The sequence below is a fragment of the Myxine glutinosa genome, chromosome 7 (genome assembly GCF_964187855.1).
Source record: "Myxine glutinosa chromosome 7, kmMyxGlut1.1, whole genome shotgun sequence".
NCBI lineage: Eukaryota > Metazoa > Chordata > Myxini > Myxiniformes > Myxinidae > Myxine > Myxine glutinosa.
Window position 1 is genome coordinate 126,620,849 of NC_136267.1, and position 20,548 is coordinate 126,641,396.

Sequence of the window (20,548 nt, forward strand, 5' to 3'; positions counted from 1 at the left end):
AGTAGGGGAGCTATCGCTGGCACTCTGAACAAATCACTAATTCCTGTCCGAACCTACAGAGGGCACTGCATCAATGGCCCTTGTTCTCTACTGTTGTTGTGATTCCCCCTCTCTCTCTCCCCCCTCTTGTCTCCCGCTCCCTTTATTACATGTTAGGTTTTCTGTTTGTGTCTTTGTGTGTTTATGTGTTGCTCTTACACAAGCCTCGACTTTGTATACAAAAAACCCCAAAAAACAAACCTATTTCCTTGTCTGATCCCCTTCCCCTCTACCCTGGTATTCATTTCTCTTCTCTGCTGCCAGACCCACATCATCTCAGCCTTCTCCATACTAATTTTCAGCCCATGTTTCTCAAATTCCTCCTTCCACTCCCACAGTACTTCCTGCATTTCCCGCCCACTCTCCACCACAACAACCAGATCGTCCGCATACAATAAACTCCCCAGAATACCCTCAAGTTTACCTTCCTGCGTACCAGCTCCATCACCATGATAAACAGGAGGGGGCTGAGAGCGCTGCCCTGCCTCAAACCGACGTTCACACTGAACTCCTCAGACACCTCACGACCAATCAAAACTCTTCCCTTCGTTCCCTTGTACATCCCTTCCAGTAACCTAACTTCTGCCTCCGGCACACAAATCCATCTCAGTGTCGCCATCACCATCTCTCTCGTCACACTGTCATAGGCCTTCTCCAGGTCCACAACTCCCAATGCCATTTCACCTTGCACCTCCAACCTCCTCTCCACCAGCCGTCTCGGCACGAACATCTCATCTGTCGTTCCCCTACCCTTTATAAACCCCTACTGCTCTTCACCGATCTCCCTATGCACAGTCTACCTTATCCTCCCATCCAGAATCCTCTGCAGCAACTTCATGACATGACTTGGTCGCGTAATACCCCTGTACTTCCCCGGATATTAAACATCACCCTTCCCCTTCCATATCAGCACATTTAACCCCGTCCTCCAATCCTCCAGAAAAGAACCCTCTCTCATACATACTGTACATTCAACAACCCCTTCGTCCAACTGAATCGGACTTCTCCCGCTGCAATAAACTCGGCTTATGTACATATATACTGTACATACATGTGTATACATTCCACATACCTTATATTGTTCTTCATATTTATTTGTCACAGCAAAAATGATGTTGATGTTATTGAAGGACAGTTTTTCAATGAGCTGGGCTATGGAAGGGTAGTCCTGGAATTGAAACAAAACAAATGAATTAAAGGAAAGACCTTAAAAGCAACAAAGAGAAGTAAGATAAATAAGAGCATAAATACAGCATTGATAATGGGCAATCTACATATTAGGTACAAAGAAATGTCGAGAGTTTTGACCCTCTCCCTTCCCTCTGTAGCTTGTGTACATGTTTGCGTCCAATGAAGTCAAAGAGGTGTCCCGGGATGAAGCATCGGTACTTAACCTACTTGCATGTTCGAACTTCACATCCAACCCATCCAGAGAAGCAAGGTAGATTTCTTGGACAGAGTGGATATAGTAAATGTTTGATAGGAAGGCGAAGAGGTAGCACGGTTATATTTAAGGTGTCTGGGTCTGCATCTTGGCCTTTGAATTTTGGCATTAGCAGGTGGATGTTAAAGATCCCTCCGTGTATTTTGTGAAGAGCGAGCGAGTTATCGCCGGAACCCTGAATAAATTACAAATTCTTACATAAATCAGCTCCAGTCGAACGTCAGGCCTGGACAGCCAGTTCGTGAAAAACTTTCTGCCAAAAACATTACACAGCCGGCCCCACAAGAAGATGGGAATAATTGGCGTAGTAGTAGTAGTAGTAGTAGTAGTAGTAGTAGTAGTAGTAGTAGTAGTAGTAGTGGTGGTGGTGGTGGTGGTGGTGGTGCCGCCAGACCAGTCTTCTAGAAGAAGCATCCACTACTGAGATATGAGAGACCCTTTTGGAAGACACTCGAGAAATCGACAAGCAGGGAACCAATGGGAAAAGGCCATGAGTGGGTGAGAGCAGCCTCAGGAGCATCTTCGCCACACCCCACGCCAAGCCCAAAAATAGGCTGGAAAAGCGAGCAATCGAGGGAAGCCGCTGTAGGAAGAGAAAGCCACGATGAACAATAAGAGCCGTTTGGGAGCATCCACCTGCGCTCTCACCTGTACGAGCCATCTTTGCCATGAGCAATTGCCTTCACGAGCATGCTCCATCTATCTGCTTTCCCGGATGAGTGATGGCGCGCCTGTCTTATGTCTATCGAAATAAGTAAGATTGTGTAAGGGCTTACGTGCTCAGGGTAACTACTTTTCTCTCATCCCTCTGCCTGCCTGTAAATGCTTGATTATTGCTTTTGTACATGCATACTTGTAAATATGTGCTTGTTTTTGGTAAACCACCTTCCAACCTGCCCGGTTGTCTTTTTCGTTCAATTGTCTGACATAGTGTGTACGTAATAAATAGACTGGGACGTCGTACCACAGCGATTCGCTCTCGTGAATAGCCGACTCCCACCCACGGTTTCGCTCGGCCACCCACGCTTTTCGCTATGTATTAAGCGGGCAGGGTGTGGAGTCGAGAGCACGGTTCCACAGTCGGAGTAATTAAATCATAGAGTAAGGTAACGCGACGGAAGGCATGAGGACCCTGCTATATTGAATAATATTGAATGCTTAGCAACCTGTCGGGTCCCGGAGTTATCCATGGCTTGCGGCTCCACGGTCTGAGGTTGAGCAGCTGGTCCGAGAAATCCCCTCATACACCCCGGCTCGCTTGCTCCGAAACCCATAACAATATAATCATTGCTTTGCCAAAAAGGAAGATTTTATGATCGCAAAGCCATGAAGTAACACGAGAGTTTTTGTCTTGCCTTCCAATGTTGTCGATGAAACATCGTTAAAAACAATGCCATCCCCTTCTTCTCTCCCTAGTTTCTGTCAGAAATACTTTACACACAATGGAAAATGCATTCTCTTCTTCATTCCACTTCTTGATTCCTCTTCTTGATTCCTCTTCTTGATTCCTCTTCTTGATTCCTCTTCTTGATTCCTCTTCTTGATTCATCTTGTTTATTCGAGATTATAGCCACAGCTGATATGTGACAAAAAGTGGCTAATTTCCAGGAAACAAGTGTATTTGATCTTTAATACATAAATGTTTTGCTCTATTCTTGCTGCATCGGCTCAGACACATACTGTACTTTGTACTACAAACAGGAATTTACATCCGATGTCCTGCCCTATCCTTACAAACCCCTTTTCCTTTTCTCAACCATTCTCCTGATCTCTCTAGTTTACCATATCCTCCTTCCGTTTTTTTTTTCACTTCACCATCAAGTAAGTTATATAAAAAGGTGTAGTATAGCAGGCAAGGTGTTCTTGTAGCTCTTGAAGAGCTCACCTGTTTGTCTGTGCCATCGTACAGATTCTGCGCGTTCAAGTGACAAAGGCCATCGTTGGGCTTCAGGAGGCCTGCAAGTCTGCCATCCAGAGCAAAGTGTGAATCCGCATCGGTAGCAAACACCAGCAGGTGTGACGCATCCTTTCGCCAACCTATCTCTTTCTGCAACAGAGGCCACAACACACAATTAGAGAATTGTATGACTGATCTTGTCCAACTAGATCTGTCACTGGAGCCTCATTGGTCGAGCATTATGGACCCTAGGAATGTTCATAATGAACAAAGATGGTCAAACTCATATACAACCCATGCAGGAAATTTGGCATTTCACCAAAATGTGAGCCCTAAAACCAGCTCTCATAAAAGAGATGGGATCATGCAAATCCGCATTGCAGACGAGAGCAGCCAGCTTAACATGCTTTGTAAAGAATGGTAACCTTCAATGGAGGACAGCGATGTAACAAAGAACAACACATGATGTGAGACTTCATTATTAATTTTTACAGAGATCTGAATTTACCAAACTAATTGAATGTGTTCCTTTTAGCAATTAGTCAGGATTCATGGACTCCACACCAGATGCAAGTCATAACTGGTGCAAGCAATATAAAAACACAACTGGCTCAATAGGATACCTGCCGAGCACACCTGGGGTGTGTTCCATTACCAATCAGCTTGCTCTCGCTTGCCAAGCCAGCCGTTCCTTATCACCCATTCTGTTGGAGCGTTTCCTCGAGTGATTAAAATCAAGCGAGCCACTTAACGAGCGTTCTACATGCTGATTGGTGATGGAACACATCCCTGTCTCATCTGCACTTTGTGGGTGACTCGAAGCCTTCAGGGCGACCGTGGATGGGCTTGTAATGTTCCCTATGAAAAGTGAATTCCCACCCAAAACATTCCTAAGTGAAAAAATAAGGAAAATAAAAGCATAAAACTGTAACATTAAAAGCACGTGTAATAAAAAACACAACAATGTTGTTCTCGCAGACTCAGTTAGAGCGTCCACAGTGAGTCTGGTCGTCGTTCAAACCCTGACTGAGTCATACCATGGATTTAAAATGGTACATGCTGCTTCCTTGCTATAAGCTTGGCATTTAAAAAGGACAGAGCACAGACAAACAACCATAGGTTGGCAACCATTGCACAGGCTTTCATGGTCTACTCCTGCATTGAAGTGCCTTGTAAGAAAAGTCGTATTAAATAAAATAAAAAGTAATACAGTACTGTATGTTATAAAATAATGAACATTTTTTGTTGAAGAAATACCATTACAAACTAAATTTCTAAGCTAGGCATGGGGAACTTGCAGCCCACAGAACCAGATCCGGCCCGGGAGAACTTTTGATCCGGCCCAAGTGGTGATATTTTGTTCAGTATTTGGGAAAGAAACCCCTTTTTTTTCATTCAGATTGAGGAGCCAGATCCAAGTTCAGTATTCAGGAACCAGATCTGGCCCAGGACACGTTTTGATCCAGCCCTTGGATCTCGCGAGATCACGGTGAGGTCACGTCTTTTCGAAGCTGCTCCATGCGCTCACGCTTTCGAACCTAAGTGATCCTTCTCAATTGTGTTTTTGTCGAGACTGTATCTATCTTTCGGTGTATGTACCTATAGCGTATCTTTTGGAAAATTTTCGGGGCTAATTTTTCGTACATGTATACACAATCGTCGGTTAATGCGTATCGAGTATTCTGCGGCCTAGTACTCGTAGGCTTGGCTACCGTACCATCTCCGACCTTGTGGTTTTGTTTTTCTCTCAGCGATTCGTCGAATGCGCTGAAATTATTTTCGTTCTCTGGTTCGTCCCAGTCGTTCACCCCATACCTCCTTGTTTAATATTTTTTAATTAAAAAAAAAAAAACCCCCAAAAATATTTCCTTCCCAGGTCTTATTCGTTTATTTGTTGTTCTTTTTTGTTCGTTCGTTCTTCGTTCGCGATCACGCGATCACGTGATTAGAAATGTATAATCTCTCCCCTGAACAACTATTTTCTCTCATATATTATAACACCCTTTTCTTCTTTTCCTACAAAAGGATGCTTTCGTCTTGCTCACCAAATCTATTCATTCCAAAAAATATATATAATACCATCTCTTACAGTTCCTCCTTTCTACATTCCCTAAACTATCCAGAACTCCACCCCTCCTTCAGTGTTCTCAAACATATTTTTGACTCGAAGGTCTCAAACTCATTTTGCAAAAAATGTTCGTTTCCCATGAATCGTACACTTTTCAAAATCCAATCTCACCCCTCCCCTCCAAATCCTCCCCATCACCCATCCCTTTCAAATCTCCCCCCTTGCCCCTTCCCTCCCTCCTAAACTCCCCCCACATCCCTCCCCTCCGAGACTCTCCCTCGCTCCTCCCCTCCTAGACTCCCCTCTCACCCCTCCTCCTCAAAGCATCCTCCCTGCTTCTTCCCCCTTCCAACTTTCACCTTCATCTCCCCCAACCTTCTGCCTCAATCTTCCTCCTCCTCAAATAACACCTCACTGTGCCTCACCCAATCTCCATCAAACCTTTTGTCCGCCCCATTCTTCCCTTTCTCCAAGCTATTCTGAAATCTCTGAAATCTCTGACACACCTTCAACAGCTCTCCCTACCTCTTCCTCCTCTTCCACATCTTACCCTACCCCTCCCCCCCCTGTTCTGGACCCGATGCTCCCCCTTCCTCTTCATTAACGGTATGGACCTCAAACATCCGGGGCCTTCGCTCAAACTTGACTGATCTCTCCATACAGGTTGCTTCTGACAAACCAGATGTGATCTGCTTAACAGAAACTTTCCTCCTTCATGATGTCTCTGATGCCTTGGTATCTCTCCCAGGTTACTCCCTCTTCTGGTATGATAGACCTGAGCCTCGTCCTGGAGGTGGGGTTGCTATCTTTATAAAAAACTCTCTTCCTCACTCGCCCTCCACTGCCCTCTCTCCACCTCACCCCCAGGAATACCTTTGGCTACGGCTTCCCCTTCGCTCCCACCTTTTGTTCATATGTGTGTTGTACCGTCCACCAAACAGCGATGACTCCATCTACATCTCGCTGTCTGATAATATGGACCAACTTCTATCTACCCATCCCAACTCTCTCTTCCTCATATGTGGTGATTTCAAATGTCACCATGCCAGTTGGCTGGGTGTGGGTACCTCTCTCACCAGCCATGGCTCTTCAGCAAAGGACTTCTGCGACTCACTGGGACTGACACAATCTGTCAATTTCCCGACCCGGATCTCAGTCAACGGAGCATCTTCTCTTCTGGATTTGGTTATGACAAACTTCCCTGAAAATGTCTGCTGCTCTTCTTCTGCTCCAATCGGCTCATCTGATCATGTGCTTGTCAAAGTGGACATCTCTCTGACCATTTTCAGAGAGCCTCCTCAGCGTCGACGAGTCTGGCATTTCACTCAGGCCAACTGGCACGGTCTTCAAGCAGCCATCAATCATCTGGACTGGTCTCCCATCTCTACCGCCTCTGACATCAACTCATCCTGGCAATTCTTTCAAAGTAAATTGCTCTCTCTCATGCACAGATTTATCCCATCTCGTCTTCAGTTGTCATCATCATCATCATCATCATCACATCACATCACATCATCATCCCTTCCTCCCGTCCATGGTACACGGAATCTTGTGGTGAGGCTGTTGCCCTGAAACAACTTGCTTTCGTCTCCTGGAAAGCAAATCCAACGGAAGGAAATCTCATTTCCTTTCACAAAGCCCGAAACAAGTGTGTGTCCACCCTCAGGAGAGCCAGGAAACAATATCTCACCGTTCTCAAGACCGAACTCTCTTATCTGTCTCCCTCTTCCAAATCCTGGTGGCGTCTGGTCAAATCTGTTTCTGGTGTTTGTTCCCCCTCCATCCCCTCCCTCACCTCAAACGGCTTAACGGCTGACTCCGCACGTGAAAAAGCTGAATGCCTCAACTCTGTGTTTGCCTCTAAATCTTGTGTCCCAAACCCATCCCTCTCTGTACCCACCGTACCCAGTCGTACCCAGCTGCTCCTGGACTCTGTGTCCTTTCCTCCTGACAAGGTGGAAAAGTTTCTGTCAACCCTCGACTCTGATTCTGCAACTGGTCCTGACGGCATCAGCCCACGGGTCCTAAAATCATGTGCTTCCGCTCTTTCACTCCCTCTTTCTGTTCTCTTCACCCTCTCCTTTGCTCAAGGTCATCTGCCATCTGCTTGGAAATCAGCCAACATCACCGCTTTGCACAAAAAAGGTGCAAAAACAGATCCCAGCAACTACAGACCAATCAGCCTTCTCCCAATTATCAGCAAAGTCATGGAATCCATCATTGCTTCAGATATGAAATCTTTCCTCTTCTCCAATGGCTTGATCTCTGATCATCAATTTGGTTTCAGACCTGGTCACTCTACTCTGGACATGCTGCTTCTGCTTTCTCAACAATGGATGGAGGTCCTCAACGCCAAACAGGAAATTAGAGCCGTCTCCCTTGACATTTCACGTGCCTTCGATACGGTCTGGCACACTGCTCTGCTCACCAAACTCTCCTCCTTTGGTATCCATGGAAAGCTCCACGCATGGCTGGCGGACTTCCTCTCTGGTCGTAGTCAACGTGTGGCCCTGAATGGGTTTCTCTCATCTCCTCTTCCTGTTCAGGCTGGAGTTCCCCAAGGTAGTGTTCTGGGCCCTGTGCTTTTTCTGGTCTTCATCAATGATCTCTCTGACTCTCTTGAAAATCCTCTCTATCTCTTTGCTGACAACTCTACTCTCTGTCGCTCCATTCCTCATCCCTCAGATCGGCAGTCTGCAGCCTCCTCACTCTCTGCAGACCTGGACAAAATCACAGACTGGGCAAACAAATGGAACATGTCTTTCAATCCTGATAAATCTGACACTCTTACGACGTCTCTCCGAAAAGACCGACTGGAAAACCCTCCCATCCACTTTCTGAATAATCCTCTCCAAGAAGTTCTGTCACTCAAGCTTTTGGGTCTCACTATTTGCCATGATCTTTCCTGGGAAAACCACATTTCAAATCTGGCCTCCAAAGCCAGTCGCCGACTGGGCATCCTCCGTCGTGCGAAGTCCTTCCTTGGCACACCTGAGCTCCTCACCACATACAAGGCTTTCATCCGCAGCTCTATGGAATACTGCTCTCCCCTCTGGTCTGGTGCTCCTGCCTCACACCTAGCCCGTCTTCACGCTGTTGAAACCAAAGCGTTCAGAATCATTGGAATCTCCCACGATGAAGCTAACTCCAAGGGCCTTTCACTCACTCACCGCAGGCAGGTTGGTGGTCTTTCCGTCTTCTACCGACTCCTCTCTGGCCTTGCCCCCCCAGCCCTCTCTGGCTTCTGTCCCCCAAATATTCCTACAGGTCGCACAAGATCTGCCTGCAACCCTCTTATGGTTAAACTGCCAAAATCAAGACTTTCTGCTCACCTTCACTCCTTCATTCCTCTTTTCTCCCGCCTCTGGAACAAACTCCCTCACTCTCTTCAATCCCACTCCACCCTCCAGGTCTTTAAAACAGCTGTTCACCACCATCTCTTATCCTCCCCCATCCAAAACCTTGATCTTTTCTACCCCCGCTAATTTCGGTCCCCTTGTGTTTTATACTTCTCCCACCCCCCCCCCCTTCCCACGCCTGCTGCCCCCAAGCCCTCTCCCTCCCACACTTCTCCCTGCTGTCAAATGTTGTGGTTGTGTGCTTCCCCTTCTCTCCCCATCTTGTCTTCCGCTCCCTCTTTTTGTATATTTTGTTTGTCTGGTTGATTTGTTTGTGAAATAAATGTTAGCTCTTTCACGAGCCTCGATTCAGTATACAAAAAAAAAAAAAAAAAAAAAAAATCCCAGGACACGTTTTGATCCAGCCAATGTGGTGATATTTTGTTCAGTATTTGGGAAAGAAAACCCTTTTTTTTCATTCAGATTGAGGAGCCAGATCCAAGTTCAGTATTCAGGAACCAGATCCGGCCCGGGGCATGTTTTGATCTGGCCCATGTGGTGATATTTTGTCCAGTATTTGGGAAAGAAAACCCTTTTTTTTCATTCAGATTGAGGAGCCAGATCCAAGTTCAGTATTCAGGAGCCAGATCTGGCCCAGGACACGTTTTGGTCCAGCCCAGGACACGTTTTGATCCAGCCCAAGTGGTGATATTTTGTTAAGTATTTGGGAAAGAAAACCCTTTTTTTTCAGTTCAGTATTCAGGAGCCAGATCCAAGTTCAGTATTCAGGAATCAGATCCGGCCTGGGACATGTTTTGATCTGGCCCAAGTGGTGATATTTTGTGAAGTATTTGGGAAAGAAAACCCTTTTTTTTCAGTTCAGTATTCAGGAGCCAGATCCAAGTTCAGTATTCAGGAATCAGATCCGGCCTGGGACATGTTTTGATCTGGCCCAAGTGGTGATATTTTGTTCAGTATTTGGGACAAAAAACCCTTTTTTTCAGTTCAGTATTCAGGAGCCAGATCCAAGTTCAGTATTCAGGAACCAGATCCGGCCCGGGAAATGTGTTGATCTGGCCCAATTGGTGATATTTTGTTCAGTATTTGGGAAAGAAAACCCAAAAAAATTTCAGTTCAGTATTCAGGAGCCAGATCCAAGTTCAGTATTCAGAGACCAGATCCGGCCCGGGACAAGTTTTGATCCAGCCCAAGTGGTGATATTTTGTTCAGTATTTGGGAAAGAAAACCCAATTTTTTTCATTCAGTATTCAGGAGCCAGATCCAAGTTCAGTATTCAGGAACCAGATCTGGCCCGGGACATGTTTTGATCTGGCCCAAGTGGTGATATTTTGTTCAGTATTTGGGAAAGAAAACCCCCAAAAAAATTCAGTTCAGTATTCAGGAACCAGATCCCAGTTCAGTATTTAGAAACCAGATTCGGCCCAGGACATGTTTTAATCCGGCTCGGGACATGTTTTGATCTGGCCCATGTGGTGATATTTTGTTCAGTATTTGGGAAAGAAAACCCCCAAAAAAATTCAGTTCAGTATTCAGAAACCAGATCAGGCCCGGGACATGTTTTGATCTGGCCCAAGTGGTGATATTTTGTTCAGTATTTGGGAAAGAAAACCCCCAAAAAAATTTCAGTTCAGTATTCAAGAACCAGGTCCAAGTTCAGGATTCAGGAACCAGATCAGGCCCGGGACATGTTTTGATCTGGCCCAAGTGGTGATATTTTGTTCAGTATTTGGGAAAGAAAACCCCCAAAAAAATTCAGTTCAGTATTCAGAAACCAGATCAGGCCCAGGACATGTTTTGATCTGGCCCAAGTGGTGATATTTTGTTCAGTATTTGGGAAAGAAAACCCCCAAAAAAATTCAGTTCAGTATTCAGAAACCAGATCAGGCCCGGGACATGTTTTGATCTGGCCCAAGTGGTGATATTTTGTTCAGTATTTTATGTGTTATTATCACTTCAATCAAAAACAACTTAAGTGTAAACATTGAAGGTTAATGAGTGAAAACTATCTGGGGAAATGGGGGAGAAACACGTGGTCGAAGAACGAACGAACGAATAAGAATGAATAAACGAATGAGAACAGAGAAGGAAATGTTTTTTTTTTTGTTTTTTTTTTTTTTGAGTTGAGATTTACACAAGGAAGTAGGCTATGGGTGAAAAGACTGGGAAAAGACATCCGGGGCCTTCGTTCAAACTTAACTGGAAACTTTGTCCTTCCCCCTCTCTCCCCATCTTGTCTACCGCTCCCTATGTTATATGTTTTATGTGTCGGTTTGTCTTTCTGTGTGATTAATGTTCGCTCTTTCACGAGCCTCGATCTTGTATACAAAAAAAAAAAAAAAAAAAAAAAATAGCAACAAGTATTTCCCCCAACATTATCATCAAATGGAAGCAATCTCTGAAGTCATTTAGGTAGGTTACTTTAAAATTGTTATGTGTTATGACTACATATTATGTATTATTAAATGTACATGATTTCCTATATTACCTTTTTGTTCATATCAAGAATCAGGATGTTTAGTTACATGCAATCATTTTTATGTGTGCAGTACCAACAGTAGAACGATTACGTAGTTATATTACATACAAGTATCTTCTGCACGTGCACTGCATAAATTATTAACACATCACCAGGCATATATCCGGCCCACAGCAAGTTTAACAATAGCTGTTATGGCCTCTGACTAGGAAAGGCTCCCCCCACCTCTCTAAGTGGTGAAAACTTCAATGTGATAAAACTGCACACACAGTCATGCTGCCGCCTCCGTGAGTTGCACAAGACATCCCAATCACCTCTAAGCAATGCGTGTCAGACATTGCAGAAAACTCTTACAGCCCTCCACATCCGGACTTCAGGTGTGGCAAAGCGCACACAAAATGCTCCAGGTGAAAGTGAAATTACAAGCTTATGAGTGAAAAGCAATGTTCTCCAGCACCTCCAAACATTATATTAAAAATTGTTTTTTACAGATATCGTCGGAATTTCATTGACCGATAAGCGTTATGAACATTCCACCGCAGCACGTTTCCTTACCGTGCACACGCTGACTTGAAGGATAGCGTCGGGACCGCCCTCGGGTGAATCTCTGTTGCGCGAAAGAGATTGCAGCTGTACCTGTTCATTAAAATGGTCCACTTTGTCAGTTAGTGAGAGCACGTTTTTGAACCCAAAGGTCGGTGTACATTTTCTGTTGCTATGTGACCTGCAAACACACATCACAAGACACCTTCTGGGCATGATCGTTTTGCCATCGCGAGATCACAAAAATTTGTCAGTGCAACACCGAAAACTAATTCACCACAATATTTGTTTACCCAGTTGTTTGTTTAATGATTACAACCACACAACATGTCGGAATGAAGGCTGGCTTGATATAAAAAAAAAAAAGTAGTTACAAAGATATAACGCTCAACTCGCCATCAGATTCAAACTACTCAGCTCGCATTTAAATAACTAAGATTCTGAAAACTTTCGATCATTTTCTCAATTCATTAAACATTAAGTGGTCAAACTTCATGGAGGTGTGGCATAGCTATTTTTTTCTCTCTCTCTCAAAATTTTTTTATTTTAAAAACAACTTTTTGTAATTAAAAAATAAATTTTAAACAGTTTTTCTCAATTCTGTAAACAGTCCATGGACTGGACATGCGACTCAACAAACTTCCTCCTCAAATCATCCGAGTTATGTTCCTCTGAGTTATGACTGCAGATTAATTTTGATACAACACATTTACAGTGTCTATCGAAAGTCTACACCCCCATGCAAATTTTTCACCTTTCGTTGCCTTATAGACTGGAATTAAAATGCATTAAATCAGACTTTTTCCACCTTTATTTACACATCGTAACCCACAACTTCCAAGTGAAAAACAAATTCTAGAAATTTCGTTAAATTAATTAACAATACAAAACTAGATTATCTTGGTTGGATAACAAGCTGTATGTATGTAAGTATTTTTTGTTTCTGACATGGTTTGTATGTAGATCTATGTAAATATCTCTATCTCAACCTTTTTTGCTTGTCCCTATGTGATTTGATGCAGGAATGCAATCCAGCCATTATGTTGAAGAAATTCCCACAACAGTAATTGAAAAGTATTTGGAGAAAACAATTCTCAATTAATGAGAAAATTTTCACAAAAATTCAAATCAGGTTCTTGAAGAAGTTGATCAAATTACAGCAAGCAAGCAAAACTTTAGGCCTTAAGGAACAACAATGTTTTCATGCAACTTAATTAATAGTGTGTTTTTCAACATACCCCACACAGGGATCGTCACTAGGTCGGTCATAGGTGTAGGAGAAAGGTGAGATTGGCTTGTCCACAAAGGTGCCGAAACCAAGGCGGAAATTACTGGTGAGAATGGTCATCTCCTGGGCGAGTTTGGTGCCCAGTTGTTGGATCGCATACAGATTCATCTTCATTGAACGTGAGAGGTCCATCAGGTAATACACGTCCACGGGGTAATCCTCCACTTGTCTAACTTTCACCTTGAACTTTGCTGCCGCTCCTGCAACACGAAGTATGAACTATCATTAACCATTTGCGATGCATTGCACATTGATTATTGTACACCCGGAACAAAGCTGTAGTACCTCAAGCCTAAATGCAAAAGGGAATTATTAAAGGTAAACCAAAAACAAATTTCAAAAACTATAGGTCTTTGCAATCACTTTCAATAAGATAATGACCAAAAAATAAAAATTATTCAGAAAAGCAAACACAAGTTATTCAAAGAACAGAATGATGCCATAGAAGCTTGTAAGGCAACACACAACCTCATTCCACATCCAGAAATTTAAGAAGCCAAGCAACTAGTTTTTACCTTTTTGGCATCGACCAAAATGAGGAGAAATTTTTCAGAAAGGAAAAAAACCTACAGCAAATACAAATAATAACGAGAAAGCATCTCAAAATGCAAAGCCCGTCAGCGTCCGTTTGTATTCAGACATATTATTCAATATGCTCAAATAACAAAAACAGTTTTAAAAAAATACAAAATGAAAATTTATGATTTTATGCAACCTTGACATTTGAGCTTTAGATCTAAAAATAATCAGCGTCAGGCTTTTAATTGGTGAACAAATTTATTGACCCAATATGCAAATTCTTAAAATTTCGGGACAATCGGGTGAAAATTGGTGATTTTACGCAACCTTAACCTTTGACCTTTTGATCTAAAAACAAATCAGCTTCTAGCTTTTGATTGGTGAACCAATTCAGTGACCCAATATGCAAATTCTTTAACTTTCAGGCCAATCGGATGAAAATTGGTGATTTTACACAACCTTAACTTTTGACCTTTTGATCTAAAAACAAATCAGCTTCTAGCTTTTAATTGGTGAACAAATTCATTGACCCAATATGCAAATTCTTAAAATTTCAGGTCAATCGGGTGAAAATTGGTGATTTTACGCAACCATAACCTTTGACCTTTTGATCTAAAAATAATCAGCTTCAGGCTTTTAATTGGTGAACAAATTCATTGACCCAATATGCAAATTCTTAAAATTTCAGGTCAATCGGGTGAAAATTGGTGATTTTACACAACCTTAACCTTTGACCTTTTGATCTAAAAATAATCAGCTTCAGGCTTTTAATTGGTGAACAAATTCATTGACCCAATATGCAAATTGTTAAAATTTCAGGTCAATCGGGTGAAAATTGGTGATTTTACGCAACCTTAACCTTTGGATCTACAAACAAATCAGCTTCTAACTTTTGATTGGTGAACCAATTCAGTGACCCAATATGCAAATTCTTTAACTTTCAGGCCAATCGGATGAAAATTGGTGATTTTACGCAACCTTAACCTTTGACCTTTTGATCTAAAAACAAATCAGCTTCAATTTTTTGATTTGTGAACCAATTCAGTGACCCAATATGCAAATTCTTTAAATTTCAGGCCAATCGGATGAAAATGGACGATTTTATGTGACGCTGATCTTTGACCTTTTGACAACATTTTTAATGTGCCTTGTCCATATTCTCATAATAAAACTTTGGTGAAAATATGATGATAAAACTCAAATGGTAAATTGAAATTTCAGGTCATTTGGATGAAAATTGATGATTTTATGTGACGCTGATCTTTGATCTTTTGACAAAATTAGTAATTTGCTTTCTCCATATTACCATAATAAAGTTTGGTGAAAATTTGATGACAATAGCTCAAATGGTCAGTAAATAAACACGGAAGGGATTACAAAAACTCTGTTTTGCACAGCTCAGTGGCGGACGGTCTAATAAGGCCTATTCATACACACTCTGACTTTGACATTTTGACCCAATTATTTAGTCTTCTCCATGCGTAGAATTGGTTCACCAATCAAATAAGGGTTTATTGAAAATTTTATGACAAAAGCTTATATGGTAAAAAAAAAAAATTCTGCTCCAGACACACACAGGCATGGACACATGCCGGCATGCACGCACGCACACACACACACACACACACACACACACACACACACACACACACACACACACACACACACACACAAAACCCTGTCTCCCGCAAAGTAGAAACAGATTCGGAAGACTGTGCGGCCTTCGCTTCATGAAGAGGAGACCACAACATCTTAGATGTGAGGGCTATTTGGGTCGCTCGAGTCATTCCGTGCCACGGGCCTATTCAAGCAAAACAGACTGCGGTTAATCAACAACTAGTACGTGACAAACTGCTCCGAGATAGCTGCACGTATTATACTATTATAGGAACGTACTTTTATTTTTTTTATCATCAGCATGGATTCCAAGTAGAATGAACCCACAGATTTTCAAAGCCAACATGTGTCTAATGTTCCAGCGACTGATGACAGCGACATGATAGTTCAGAGGTCGTTTACTTGTCTGAGTATCCTGCCTCCGAACTATCATGGTAAGAAATTAGATTTTACCTTAGAGATTCTCAATATTGGTTTGGAAGTATCAGGTTGCATTTTCCCACCACTACCCCTTCCCCACCACTACCCCATCTCAACATAGCGAAAATTAACCTCCAACCCCCTGACTTAATTTATTGGATCTATACTTCATTATACGCATATATCATGTGTGGTGCTCAAACATAAAAGGCCCCTTTTGATATGGTTCATTGTTTTGTCATGTATATACAGACTTGGCATTTAATATGGAATATTTTTTTTTGTGGGGGTGAACTTACTTTTCAAGATGTCTTAGAACCAAAAGTTCATTGGAATTATGTTGAAATTATTCTAGATTTTGTTAATGTGACCTTTAAAACAAACAAAAACCACATTTGACATTTCGAAACAAATAAATTGATCCTTGAAAGTGATGTAAACTGATATCGAACTCAATTCATGGACAGTACTGTGTTAAACTTCTGTACGTTTTCCAGAAGTATCTCTTTATTTTGCACATTAGCCAAATTTTTTGTTAACAAAAACAAAAGTTAAATGACGACCGGGATTACGGACAGTAAAATTACAGTTCAGTACTTCGTGTAACCCCCACGAGCATTCAGGAGAGCACGTACACGTTGAGGCATGCTGTTCACGAGATTTGACAAGGTTTGGACAGGAATCGCTTGCCATGCAGTTACAATAGCCTACTGCAATTCATGCACAGAGGCAGGCTGCTGGTCCAAGTGGTCGATTTGACATGTTAATTCTGCCCACAAGTTCTCTATCGGATTCATATCCGGGGACATGGCAGGCCACTCCATATGCTCTACACCACGGTCAGCAAGAAAGTGTTGGATCATGCGAGCACGATGAGGCCGTGCATTGTCATCTTGGAAGACAAAGTTTCCTCGAAAGGCTGCACGAACAAATGGAAGCAATGTTTCTTCCAGAATGGCCCTGTGCTTGAACTGGTTCAGGTTTCCATTCAGAACAACCAGGTCAGTTTTGCCCTCTGCATGAAAAGCAGCCCAAACGGTCACCCACAACCTCCAGCTTGGACTCTTGGCACTATACAATCTTTGTTGTAGGCTTCATGCACTTGTCTGTGCACTCGGGCACGGCCATCTTGACGATAGACCAGAAATCTAGACTCGTCACTGAAGATCACGTGATTCCAGTGTCCTGGCTGCCATTGACGGTGCTCTCTGGCCCACTGCAATCGGCGCTGGCGGTGTTGTCTTGTCAGGCATGGCTTTCTCAGGGGACGCCTGGCACGATAGCCTGCTTGAACCAGTCGTTGGTTGACTAGCCTTCTGGATACAGGCACATTTGTCAGTTGCTGCCACGCAGCCCTAAGCCGATTAGCTGACTTGGTACGGCCATTGCAGACTAACCGGTGCAGCTGGCGATCATCTCTCCTTGTGGTTCTGTGTGGACGTCCTGGCCTCGGTATTGGAGTAGGGACACCCCTCTGAGCATTTCGTTTCAGGATCTTTGACACCTGACCTTGAGTGATGCCATACTGCCGAGCAAAAGCACGCTGTTTCATGCCGTAATTTCGTAAAGCCACCACTCCATGACAAACAGCATTGTCGAGTTGATGGACCATCTCCAGAGGAAGCGGCAATAACTTTTGGAGACGTGCAGCAGTTGTTTTCCACTAATACAGAAGGCAACAACCCTTGTATATCCGACTGTGAAGCCAATCATCAAATGCACCTGTCCGTACATTTTGCCACGCCACCTGTGATATAATCCTGTTGTTCACTTCTTGCTGTGACAGACAATCAGTGACATGGTTCTTTCAACAAATAAATCACCAATGTGTAAAAGAAACTCACCAGATTGATATACTGAGTTAAGAAAGTAAACCCAAGTCAAGAAAAAAAAATATTCCATATTAAATGCCAAGTCTGTATTATGGAATATTAAATAATTGTTGTACACTTAATGATTCCCATGTAAATGTTTGTTGGTAGGAGAAGCAAAAAATAGGGGTTCATGATGTAGTCACCAAATAAATATAAAAAAGCAGATTGGATGGGAAATGTATCGCAACATGAAGGTTATTGTGTGAATATTGGACCAATGGTTTTACAAATGCACTTGAATAACATATGAAGTTGTTCGCTTTTACAATATCGATTGTCTATATAATATCCATGAAGACGAGCACCTAACAGGAAACTTAAAACGGTTTTGTATGGCTAAGTATTGAAGCCTTACCAGGCATAATTGTAGCAAACACCTCTTGTGGGCTGAGCTGGACAAATGGTTCTCCAACTGAAGCAGAACTCTTGCTGCTGAGTTTCTCATCTTTGTCGATACGCACAATGCTTGTTGACTTCTCCACTGCCTCAGGCCTACAACCGTGCTGGAGTAGCATTGTCGGCGTGTCACAGCGAGAGCTCTCAAATTCCTGTGGGAAAGGTGGCAGATGGGCAAGGAGGAACAGGAATTTGCTCCCCACGCACATTGTTTGGCCAAGTCTCCTAATATTTTGTCCTTCAACTCCACTGTTTGGGTCTCCTCTTCTCTACTGTACCTTTTGGCCTGTTGCGTCCTGATCTGTTCAGTGTTCTACCTCTTCCACGAGTCTTGAATCTATATATTTTTAAAAGGAGACGCAGGAATTTACATTTTTCTACATTATCACATGGTGGACCCAAGTGGGAGGGGGGCCTGAGATTTGGCGGATTTATAAGGAGCTGACAGAGTAACTTAAAGATATACACATTCTCTTTTGGTGTGTCTGACTGGAATCAACATTGAACCTGCTCCAAACTGTCATGCTGGTGTTTCATGTGCAGGGTGAAACATCAATGTGTGCGTCGTCCATTGGAAGACTTTAGGTCGGAGGGTCTATGCTTCAGCACTGTGTGTTGATGTACATTAATGATCCTACGATGCCTTTCTCAAAGATGAGGTGAGTTATCGCCAGCACCCTGAACAATTTTTTTAAATCCTTCACTTTCATTTGAGTATGCTGCAACAGAGTGGAGATCTACCCAATATTGGTTCTAGCCCAGAAACGTTTCTCAACTTGTCTGGAATGCCCCAAAACTATGTCAACAGTATGAGCCTCCATTATTATATTAATGATTAAAAGAACATTTCATGTATGTATGGTGGGGTACAAAAGTCTGAGTCCACTCGGAAATGTATTAAATTAGATGTGATAAAATTAATTGTTTTAATATGGAACCAAAAGGACTTTTTAAGGATTTCCATGAACTCTTAATGAAATGATAACACTTGTTACAACAGGAAAAATCAAATCTGTCATTAACTGTATTCAATGAGCCTGGTGTTGGCTTAACGGTTAAGGGGGCTGGCTTGAGATATTAAGGTCCTGAGGTTGAGCCCCTATCGTGCCATTGAAATAACACCAGGTGGGTTGACAACCAATCATCCTGCTGAGGTCGACAAAATGAGTACCAACTTACTGAGAATGGGGGGCACTGTATCAGCGGCACAGCCGTGCCTCCAGAAAATGATGCAGCCAAGCATCTGCAGGCAGCATATGAACCACCACCACCACCACCACCACCTATATTCAATAATTAGTATGACCCCCTTTTACCTGAGAAAGACCTAAACTCAACTTGGCAATCATTAAATTAGTTTAGAGTTATGGTTGAGACAATTTTCCCCACCAGTATATTTTAATGAACTCCACAGCATAAGCAGACTGCTCACACAAACTTTATGCTCTCTCCTTCAAATGCATTAACCCCATATTTATTCTAATAAGACCAAGTTTCAGTCAATAGTAATGACTAATGATAGTAAATGAAAAGATGAATAAAGTTGTCTCAACAATGGATGGAGGCCCCCAATGCCAAACAGGAAATCAGAGCGGTCTCCCTTGACATAATTATCTCGTGCCTTCGATACGGTCTGGCACCCCGCCCTGCTCACCAAACTCTCCTCGTATGGTATACATGGACACCTCCATGCATGGCTTGCAGACTTCCTTTCTGGTTGCAGTCAATGTGTGGCCCTGAATGGAATTCTCTCATCTCCCCTTCCTGTTCTGGCTGGAGTTCCTCAAGGCAGTGTTCTGGGCCCTGTGCTTTTTCTGGTCTTCATCAATGATCTCTCCGAATCTCTGGAAAATCCTCTCTATCTCTTTGCTGATGACTCCACTCTCTGCCACTTCATATCCCAACCCTCAGATCGGCAGTCTGCAGCCTCCTCACTCTCTGCAGACCTGGACAATATCACAGACTGGTCAAACAAGTGGAACATGTCTTTCAATCCTGACAGCTCTCATACTCTCACTTTGTCTCTCCGGAAAGACCGTCTGGACAACCCTCCCATCTACTTTCTGAACAATCCTCTTGAAGAAGTTCTGTCACTCAACCTTTTCGGTCTCATTATCTGCCATGATCTTTCCTGGGAAAACCACATTTCCAAGCTGGGATGCCACTGGGCATCCTCCGTCATGCGAAGTCCTTCCTTGGCACACCTGATCTCCTCAACACATACAAGGCTTTCATCCACAGTTCAATGGAATACTGCTCTCCCCTCTGGGCTGGTGCTTCTGCCTCACACCTAGCTCAGCTTCACGCGGTTCAAAACCAAGGCATTCAGAATCATTGGAATCTCCCGCGATGAAGCCGATTCCGAGGGCCTTTCTCTCTCTCACCACAGGCAGGTCGGTGGTCTTTCTGTCTTCTACCGACTCCTCTCTGGCCTTGCTCCCTCTGTTCTGTCTGTGATCTGTCCCCCAAATATTCCTGCAGGACGCACAAGATCTGCCAGCAACCCTCTTCTGGTGAAACTGCCAAAATCAAGACTCTCTGCTCACCTTCACTCCTTCAATTCCTCTTTTCTTCCACCTCTGGAACAAACTCCCACACTCTCTTCAAT

At 43.1% G+C, this 20,548-nt stretch overlaps 1 protein-coding gene across 1 annotated transcript in view; it reads right to left on the reverse strand.

Moving 5' to 3' along the window:
- Positions 1-20,548, reverse strand: part of LOC137431638 (integrin beta-3) — a 97,418-nt gene that overhangs the window by 60,347 nt on the left and 16,523 nt on the right. The window contains exons 3-7 of the mRNA XM_068123182.2: positions 17,900-18,092; positions 13,065-13,314; positions 11,839-12,007; positions 3,369-3,530; positions 1,112-1,207 (exon numbers count right to left, since the gene is read on the reverse strand). Coding sequence (XP_067979283.2) covers positions 1,112-1,207; positions 3,369-3,530; positions 11,839-12,007; positions 13,065-13,314; positions 17,900-18,092 — 870 coding nt within the window. The remainder of the gene's footprint in view (positions 1-1,111; positions 1,208-3,368; positions 3,531-11,838; positions 12,008-13,064; positions 13,315-17,899; positions 18,093-20,548) is intronic.